Source organism: Chrysochloris asiatica, unplaced genomic scaffold (genome assembly GCF_000296735.1).
Source record: "Chrysochloris asiatica unplaced genomic scaffold, ChrAsi1.0 scaffold00041, whole genome shotgun sequence".
Taxonomy (NCBI): domain Eukaryota; kingdom Metazoa; phylum Chordata; class Mammalia; order Afrosoricida; family Chrysochloridae; genus Chrysochloris; species Chrysochloris asiatica.
In genome coordinates, this window is record NW_006408559.1 from 12,394,081 (window position 1) to 12,404,201 (window position 10,121).

At 45.4% G+C, this 10,121-nt stretch overlaps 1 protein-coding gene across 1 annotated transcript in view; it reads right to left on the bottom strand.

Annotated features, from left to right (window-relative positions):
* The window catches only part of KIAA1549 (KIAA1549 ortholog), a 140,951-nt gene that overhangs the window by 6,355 nt on the left and 124,475 nt on the right, over positions 1-10,121 (bottom strand). Inside the window, exon 19 of the mRNA XM_006861241.1 lies at positions 8,947-9,098. Within this exon, the coding sequence (XP_006861303.1) occupies positions 8,947-9,098 (152 nt within the window). The remainder of the gene's footprint in view (positions 1-8,946; positions 9,099-10,121) is intronic.

The following is a 10,121-nucleotide window of genomic DNA, read 5'->3' on the forward strand; positions in this document are numbered from 1 at the left end:
GACCTTGAGAGGTTAACAAGGGAGGACACGACCTTGAGAGGTTAACAAGGGAGGACATGACCTTGAGAGGTTAACAAGGGATATGACCTTGAAGGATGAACAATAACAACAATGTTCTTGACAGACCAACAAAGGGAGGACATGACCATGACAGTCTAGCAAGGGAGAACATTTCCTTGAGAAGTTAACAAGAGGATACAGCCTTGAAAGACCAATGAGGAGCGGATATGACCTTGTGAGATCAGCAAGTGGAGAAGGACAAAGAGGTGAGGCTGGATGAAGAAACAGCACCCATCCAAAGCGACAAAATGAAACAAACATCTCCCTCCATCCATGGTCCACTTTAAGAGTGGTTCGTCATATTAGAAGCACCTTTCTTTCAAAAACAAACACTTGTTTGGATGTCTTGTGTGGGAATGAGTGTCTTTTCCTCAAAATTACTGTAATCCTGTTTACTGTATTCGGACAACCTTTCTTTTGCTTTTTGCTACTTGCTGAAGTTGAGTAAGAAGGATGCATGCCTTAGAAATCTGAATTAGCCAACTGGGTAAGGAAAAGACTGTGTGGTCAAAGCCCTAGTTCATGGGGTGAGACACAGCTTTAAGACTTGGGTCAGGGATTAAACACCCAAGTGGACTGCCCGCTCGGTGTGCTTGCTGGCCTGTTCCTGCACAGCTACACGCACACAACCTTCTGCAGAAGTAAATTTTGCCTTGCTGAGGTAATTTAGTCTTACCGAGAGTCTTTTTGTGCAACATTGGGGTTCATTTCTAACAATTTGGGTGCCCATCTGGGATTTCCCATTCCCTTTGGGAAGCAACTTTAACCTTTTCCCCTGAGGGAGATGTGTCCTGCTGCCTACTCATGGCAACCCTCATCAAGGAGGCAAATGAATCCAGACTCTTGGCAAAGAGAGTTAAAGACCTACTCAAGCACCACCAAGTGGCAACCAGGTAACTCTGTGCACGGACCAATGTAAGAAAAACCGCAGGGGTGGCCAATAATTCCTTGGTGGTAGGGACATACCAGAGGTTGTGTATGAATGAGACGTGCTCTGGGCACAAAGAGAGTGTGGAGTATGAGGTTCCATGGCAATCTCATACGGTTTAGGACAGTATCGAGTTGAAGACTCGATCAGAGTTGGGGGTTTATTCCAACATGCCGCGTTCAATGTTCCCACAAGGGAAGAGGTTGGAGACAAAGCCAAAGTAAAAGAGTGTAAGAAACCTCCAAGTATAGATGTGGGGGAGGAGAGTTTGTGCCTCTTTGTAAGAAGACACAAGAGCATAAGAAACCTCCAAGTATAGAAGGGGGGTTGAGCCTCTTTGCAAGAAGACACAGCCAGGTAGCCAGGATGGAAAATAACACCAGTAAAAGAATCTCTAGAGAAAATGAAACCAAAGGCAAAATTCCCCCTAATAATCTATTAGGATTAAGGCTAAAGTGTTAGAATCATAGTGCGCACACTAAAGGGAAAAAGAAGTAACAAATAATAAGATATTGCTGCTTCATTTGGACACAGGAACCAATTCTTAAACTATCTGTCTTTTGGCCTAAATTTGGCTCAGACAAGGACTGGGTCTGTCAACTTTTAATTGAATATGTTAATGACAAAAAGGCCTGTCTCTCAGGAGGAAATAGATTATGTTCTCAACTGGAGACAGGCCATCCTGTTGTCCTATTTGCACTTAAGACAAGGGATAACAAGGTGGAGAAAGAAAAACTTTCTTCCCCTTGTTGTTGTTAGGTGCCATCGAGTCGGTACCAACTCATAGTGACCTTATGCACAGCAGAACGAAACACTGCCCAATCCTGGGCCAACCTCACTACTGTTGCCACGCTTGAGTCCATCGATGCTGCCACTTGGCCAATCCATCTCGTTGGGGGGTCCTCCTTTTTTCCTCTGCCCCTCCACCTTACCAAACATGATATCCTTCTCCAATGACTGGTCCCTCCTGACAATATGGCCGAGGTATGAGAGACGAAGTTTGGACATCTTGGCCTCTACGGAGCACTCTGACTGCACTTCTTCCAACACAGATCTGTTGGTTCTATGGGCAGTCCATGGCACTTTCAATATTCTCCTCCAACACCATAGCTCAAAAGCATCAATTCTTCTATGGTCTTCCTTATTCACTGTCCAGCTTTCACATGCATATGAGGTTATTGAAAATACCATGGCTTGGGTCAGGCACACCTTAGTCCTCAAGCTGACATCTTTGCTCTTCAACACTTTAAAAAGGTCGTGTGCAGCAGATTTGCCTAATGCAATACGTCGTTTGGTTTCTTGACTGCTGCTTCCATGAATGTTGATAGTTGACCCAAGAAGAATGAAGTCCTTGACAACTTCACAATCTTTTCTCCATTGATAAGAATGTTGTTTATTGGTCCAGTGGTGAGGTTTTTGTTTTTGACATTGACATGTAATCCATACTGAAGGCTGTGCTCTTTGATCTTCATCAGTAAATGTTTTAAGTCCTCTTCACTTTTAGCAAACAAGGTTGTATCATCTGCATATCGCAGGTTGTTAATGAGTCTTCCTCCAATCCTGATGCCACGTTTTTCTTCATACAACCCAGCCTTGGAAACCCCTTCTCTCTCTACCCCTGCCTTACAATCCCACCCTTCTTCCACATCCCAGACTCACAACCTTGAGCCCTCCTCTCACGAGCCTGCTCCCCCTGCGGAGCCCAATTTTCTCACGCTAGTGCGATACCCTTCCCTGCAGAGACTTAGAAAAGAAATCACACAATGCCAAAAAGATATAAAAAACCTTCCTTTTCACCCTCCCCACAAGAGTCAGTTTGAACCCCCTTTTTTTTCCTCTTAGAAAAGTCCTCTTAGGAGGAAGAGAAATTGGGTTCATCAATGCACCCCTAACTGGTTCAGGGGACCCGAAAAAAAATAAGAACTAAAACCATTCCTTAATGATCCCTATGGAGGAGCTGATCAGGTAGGCCAATCCCTAGGCCCCCAAATATACACCTGGGCAGAACTGATGTCAATATAGGACTCCTAGTCTCAGGAGAAGAAAGGGCCATGATTCGCAGGCAGAGGTGGCTGCGTGGGAATGCGAACATCCCTCTGGTCCAGGCATCCCGGCGGCTGATGCTAAGTTCTATAACCAAGACCCTCAATGGGACAATACTGTAACAGCCCATCAGGGCCACACGGGAGATAATAATTAAAGGAAATATTATCTTAGGGAGATAATAATTAAAGGAATCCAAGAATCAATTCCCTGGTCCCAAAATGTCTCTAAGGCAGTGAGGAAAAGATGTGCAGTGGGGAAAAGAGGAAGGGCCTGCAGAGTTTTGGTTTTTTTTCTCCTGTTTAAGTTTTTAAACAGACTTAAAAAAGGCAAATGAGAAAACACACCGGGTTAGCCCCAGGTCTTTGGGCTAGGGAGTGTTAAAACTCCATTTTATCACTAATAGTTGGCCTGATCATCTGTAAAAGGTTACAAATGATAGAACACAGGAAAGGTAGTTCTATGGAAGAACTGTTACGGGAAAAGATGTATGTAAGATGGGATGAAGAGAAACATAAACAGAGGCCAAAACTGGGTTGTCTACCTTCAGACAAGGAGCTCTGGTAGCATAGTGGTTATGAGTCAGGCTGCTAACCTCAAGGTCAGCAGTTCAAAACTACCAGCTAGCTGTTCTGTGGGAAAAAGATGAGGCTTTCTGCTCCTGTAAAGATTCACAGCCTAGGAAACCCTATACAGGGTTACTATGAGTTGGAACCGACTCCACAGCGCACCACCACCACCACCACCTTTGGGCAGGCAACTCAGGGAGGACAATTAACTGATGCCCCTCAGATCCTGACCCCCCACAGTCAGGACAAAGCAGGAGGGGAGGAGATGTTAGGCCCCCTAGTGACCTAATCTAGTAGGAGACCCCCAAAAGATCATCAGGACTCGAGTTCGATGCAAAAGCAAGAGGTTTATTTACCAACACGCTGGGGTCCACCTTCACAGACTCCTAAAACCAGGAGACAAAGGTGACATTTGCCAACATGCTGGGGTCCACCCTCACATAGACTCCTGAAAACAGGAGCTGAGGGCGACCCCGACTCACTATACACACAAGTTTTGATAGGGTTTCAGGGGGCATAATTGCACAGCACTATAGATACAGTTTCTGATTGGTTGACATTTGGCAAAGTATGAGATGTTACAGTTTAATTGGTCTTGGCATGAAGCAACCTATTTAATCTATAAGCAGATGGGTTTTGGCAATTGCAAATGTTTAGTGTTTAGGATATTCTCATTCGTCTGGGTCAGTCTGACCGTTATGAGTTTCTCAAGGATTATTTTAACATTGAGGGCTAACTGATTGACCTTGTCTCTGGAGGGAACTAAAAACTGAGGCCTAGTCTATTTAAAATGCTTCTTGAAGCCTGACTAAAGTTTGGTCAAGTAGCTAGGCAAAATCAGTTAGGGCCTTACAGGGAACCCAGAGGAGAAAACAAGTACTTTAATTGTGGAAAGTAGGAAATTTTAAGAGGGAATGCCCAGAGTGGGAAAAAGAAAGGAGAATAATCCTCCTTATGACTTTTGATGAGGAATAGGGAGTGTCGGGGGCTTTTTTATATTGGTAAGTCCCACCGGGCGCCCCTAGTAAAGTTAGAAGTGGGGCCACATGAGGAAATTGTGACCTTTTCAGTCAACTCGGGGGTCTCCAGATCTTCCCTTTGCAGTCAGCCTTCTGGTCTCCTCTATCTCAGGGGTGGAATGGGAAGAAGACCTTGCACTAAATGTCTTCCTAGAGCCCTTTTACGAATCCAAACAGCCTCTCGCAAAGACATTGGCTTAGCCCCACATGAGACGCTTTATGTGTTACCCTACTTAAGCCCCACTACTGACTTTCCCACTTTTGAGACAAAGGATCAATTTCTCAAAAACTATATATTTGGCTTGTCCTTGACTCTACTGTTTCTTAGGAAAAAGGGTCTTCTGTGGCAGACACCGCCCCTAGAGTTCCCGGTGCATCCTCATCACTCTGGCGGTAATGTATTAATCAAGAACTGTAAATTCCACCCTTGTGGGTAGAACCAAAAAAACAAAATTACTGGGGGAGGTGGTCCGTAGAAAATAATACCTTATCCCCATAGAAGAGAGAAAGGGTCTGCAACCAATATGGTAGTTTTTCAAATATCATTCTTAAGATAAATGTTTTGCTGTTGTGAAATGCCGTCGAGTCACTTCCGACTCATAGTGCCCCTGTACAGGGTTTCCAAAGAGCGACTGGTGAACTTGAACCGCCGACCTTGAGGTTCAAACCGACTTTGCAGTCCAGTATATTAGCCCACAGCACCACACTGGGACTCCAAGGTGTAGACATAGGCTATCTGAGCTTACAGGGCAAAATTCTGAGTTTGCACATGCAAGGTGAAACTGAAAAGTGAGTCGGACACTGAGAAGTTATGTTCTCTTTTCATATCTTTGATATTCTATCTGCAATAAAATGGTATAAATTGATCCATTTAACATGTAGTTAAGGATTTGTTTGGTTGGTGTGATAACAATTTTTTAAAACTGTACATTGCTCAAGACTTTGTGTGTGTTTTATTTTTGTATTAATGTTTCAGATCCTCTGAGAACGTAATACTGTTTTAAAAGATATTTGGTATACCAATACTCTTTCTCAATTGAAAACATTTTTTTTTGTTGTTAAAATTTGGGCCACCCTATAGGTATGCATTTCGTTTTGTTAAGAGGAGGAAAAGGATATTGTGCTGTAGACGTTAAATTAGAAGAAATCTTGGTCCAAACCCATCTCCTCAAATTCACCATTCATCACTTCTAACCAGGAAACCTGGTGTTGATCAAGACCTGGAAAGAGGACAGACTCCAGCCAGACTGTGAGGGTCCTTCCCAGGTGCAGCTGACCACTGAGACAGCCGTCCGGACCATGGACTGTGGAGGAGTGAACTAACTATACTCAGGTAAAGGTACCAGTGAGGAGGGACAATCCCCAAGGGAAAGTAGTCACCAGTGGGAAGCAAGTCCCTCGCCTAGGGAACCTCTCAAAGTGACCCTGAAAAGAATCTGAGAGGCTGTCTTGTCATACCTCTGCCAGATCCTCCTGCTTTTCCCTGGTCCCTCTCACTTTCGAGGGTCTAAAGCCTTAGTCCCACCGAGTCGCCGCTTCTCAGAAGACCTGGTAGACTTGGGGTGCACTGGGGCTTATAAAGGTATGGGGTCTCAGGAGGAGTGGTATGTTGAACATTCATCAGTTTTTAGTAAAGGGGCGCAGGCTTATTGGAAACGGAGTGCCTTCTGCAGTTGTCAGCTCTAGGCGTTATCTTCATGGCTTGTCTGTCTGTGGCTAGTGCTTCAATCGGGGTTTCAGGTCTTGACATCCTTATGGTTGTCTTGAGGCTATTCTTCTCAGTATTACTATTCTTGTTGGACTAGAAATGTCTTACTCACTTCCTTGGTCCCTGTTTAGTAGGAGAGAACTCAGTATACAGGGGTAGATACGACACCAGAGTAAGAGAGGCCTAGGACCCAAAGGATCCAACCTGTTCCGCACAAGATGGGCTGGGTTTGGAAGCTAATATGGCTAAAATGTATCATTACCATGGGGGAGGTGCAAAGGGCATTGGCCTGTGACCAGCCAGTCAAGTTGATAGTAGATGTAACTATGGCATTTCTCCCTTAGTTGTTTGCCAAGTTTTATCCTGCAGGAAATTGGAGGACCCAGTGCTGATCTCAAATAATGTCCCACTGTCAGCAACAGGGAGCCAAGAGCAGCAATCGGGGTCTATGGAATGGGTGCCCACATCTCTAGACAGGACCCTGTGAGCTGAAAATGACCCTGAAAGAGTAGAAGTGATTCAGGTAAAAGACCTGAAACAAACTGTAACAATAGAAACGGGCTCCACAACTGTGAATGCTTATCTGGAATGGATTAACTCTTCTGTTCCCACCCTAAATAAAAGTCACTATTACGTACGTGTGACGGGAAGACCAGAAGCCCAAACTGATCCCTTTGCTGGTCTTATAGAACAATGGTTCGGAAAATGGAAGGGGCTCATGACTTCAGTCCTCACCTCTCTAATTATCATATTTGGTGCATTAACACTAATGGGATGTTGTTATTATACCCTGTATAATCGTAGTGGTTACGAGTTGGGCTGGGAACCGCAAGATCAGTAGTTTGAAATTATCAGTTGCTCTGCGGGAGAAAGATGAGGCTTTCTGCTCCCGTAAAGATTTACAGCCTCGAAAACCCTATACAGGGTCACTATGAGTTGAAACCAACTCCACAGCACTTAACAACAACACAAGAGGATTCATTCTAAAACTTACAGAAACAGCCTTATCCAAACAACCCCCACTTCCATACCAAAATAATCTTCTTCACTTAGAAACATAAAAACACCAAAGTCAATGTCTCCTTGCAGAGTTTGAAAGAGAAGAATGAAGAAGTCTAACAAGAAGAAAAAGGGGGAATTGTGGGAATGAGAGTCTTTTCGTCAAAATTAATGTAATCCTGTTTATTGCATCCAGGTGACCTTTCTTTTACTTTTTGCTACTTCCTGAAGTGAGCAGGTGTATGACCTTTCTTTTACTTTAGGCTACTTCCTGGAGTAAGAAGAATGCACACCTTAGAAATTTGAATTAGCCAACCAGGTAAGGAAAAGACTATGTTGTTGAAGTCCTAGCCAATGGGGTGAGACACAGCTTTAAGACTTGCATCAGGGATAGAACCTGAGTGGACTGGCCACCAGTGTGCTCGCTGGCCTGTTCCTGCACAGCTACACACACACACCCTTCTGCAGAAGTAAATTTTGCCTTGCCGAGGTAATTTAATCTCACTGAGTGTCTTTTTGTGCAACATCGGGGTTCATTTCTAACACTTGTATACCCAAAAATGCATGCCCACAGAACCCTCAGAATGTGATCATAATTGGAAACAGAGTCACTGCAGATGTAATTGGTTAAGAGGAAGTCATTTCACAGTCGGGTGGTGTCTCGTAAGAGAAGACACACTGAGAGGAGAAGACCATGTGAAGAGAAGGCTCTGAAGACAGGATGACATCACCATGAGCCTAGGGGCACCTGGCGCCCCCAGAAGCTGGATGAGACCAGGAAGGCTCTGCCCCAGTGGCCTTGCTGGTCTCCAGAGCTGTGTGACAATGAATTCCTGGGGTCTTCCAGGAGTGGGGCTAGGCAGCCGACAGGGTCTCTCCATTGACCCCGGCACGGATGTGCTACGCCTTCCCCTGGCAGTGGCTGCTTTGAAGCTGCCGATTCAGATGCAGGTAGATCTCGTTTATGCTGCTTCACAGATAGGGCTTTTTCAAAAAAATAAATAAATGGAAGGCTTGTGACAAACTTACATCAAGCAAGTGTATCGATGTCACATGCTCACTTTGTGTCTCTGTGTCCCATTTCGGTCTTTCTCACAATATTGTAGCCTTTTCCATGCTGCTATTAAGGAAGGAGCTCTGATAGTGTAGTGGTTACGAATTGGCCTGCTAACCTTAAGGTCAGCAGTTTGAAACTACCAGCTGTTGCGCAGGTGAAAGATGAGGCTTTCTGCTCCATCAAGATTCATAACCTCAGAAACCCTACGCAGGGTCACTATGAGTCGGAATCAACTCCTCAGCACACCACCACCACCACCATGCTGCTATTTGCCATTTCATAAACTCCAGTCTAGAGTCCACCTCACTTCTGTACACACAGGATAGCCAACACATCTGCACGACTCGCTGACTGCCACATCCGCTTCACTGCGGTGGTCTGGAACCCATCCACGATAGCTCTGAGGTCGGCCTGGGTGGCACAGCAGAGACATCTTAGGGATCTCGGCCAACATGCCCCACATCGACATCTGAACCACTTTCACCTGACGCTGGGGAGTCTAAACCACACACCAGCAGAATGAAGCACAGCCCACCTGGCACAACCTGAGGGACCCCACGTACCTGTGGTGCCTCCAACTGGCCGGGGCCGGGCCACCGATGTCACCTCTTCTGAGTAGATTCCGCGGGCGGTAAAGGGCGCTTCGGCCTGGGGTTGTGCAGGCTCCGGGGGCCCCAGGTCTGAGGATAGTAGCAAACCAGGGCCAAAGCTGGGCCTGAGAACAAAGCATCCAGCATCAGAACTGCTGTCAAACCATTTATTGCCAAACTGTCCTTTCGTGGATTACCCACAGATCTCGGGGACTTCTGCATTTGTTCCCCACAGAAACCCCAACACTACCAGAGTATTTCCATTAAAGAAAAAAAGAAATGCTTTCATTTACAGGCAGGTGAAGTCCCACGACATGTTAATTCCTGTTGCTGTTAGTTGCCATCAGATGGGCTCTGACTCCCAACAACCTGATGTTTTAACAGACTGAACCTCTGCCTGGCCCTGCACCACCCTCCGGGATGCTGGAGTGTGTGAGCCCAAATCCATGTCTCTACCCTTACAACAGTAGCAATGTCTGAGTCCACTTTTGTCTGTCCATTTACTATCAGTCTTCCTCTTTTTCACTCACCCTCTCTCTACTTTATCAAAGGGGCACTGGTGGTGTAGTGGGTTATGCAATGGGCTGCTAACTACAAGGTCATCAGTTTGAATCTACCAGCCACCCTAAGGGAGAAAGATGAGGATTTCTGCTCCCATAAAGATTTCTAGGGTTAGAAACCCTATATAGGCTCTCTAAAGGTCGGAACCAACTCATCAGCACACAACAACAACTACTTTATCAAGCAGGATAGCCTTCTCCAGGGATCGCTGGTGGTACAGTGGTTAAGCACTTGGCCAAGAAACAAAAGGTCAGTGGTTCAAAGCCACCAGATGCTCCTTGGGAGAAAAGTGTGGCAATCTGCTTCCTTAAAGATCACAGCCTTAGAAGACTTATGGGACATAAGGAACCAACAGGACAGCAACAGAAAGTCTTAGAGTTACTATAATAGCTTTGATCATACAGACCCCGAGACAGTCTCAAGGACCCTCCAGGAATCTGAGGACCCCAGATTCACGCATTAATAAAGAAAAAGACAGAGTTCTATCACAGCTTACTGTACCCCAAAGTCAGCCATAATTATATGGGTCAAACCAATAGGATGAAAATGTAGACAGGCTGGCCTATATTCTACAGTGTTAGTCTTTC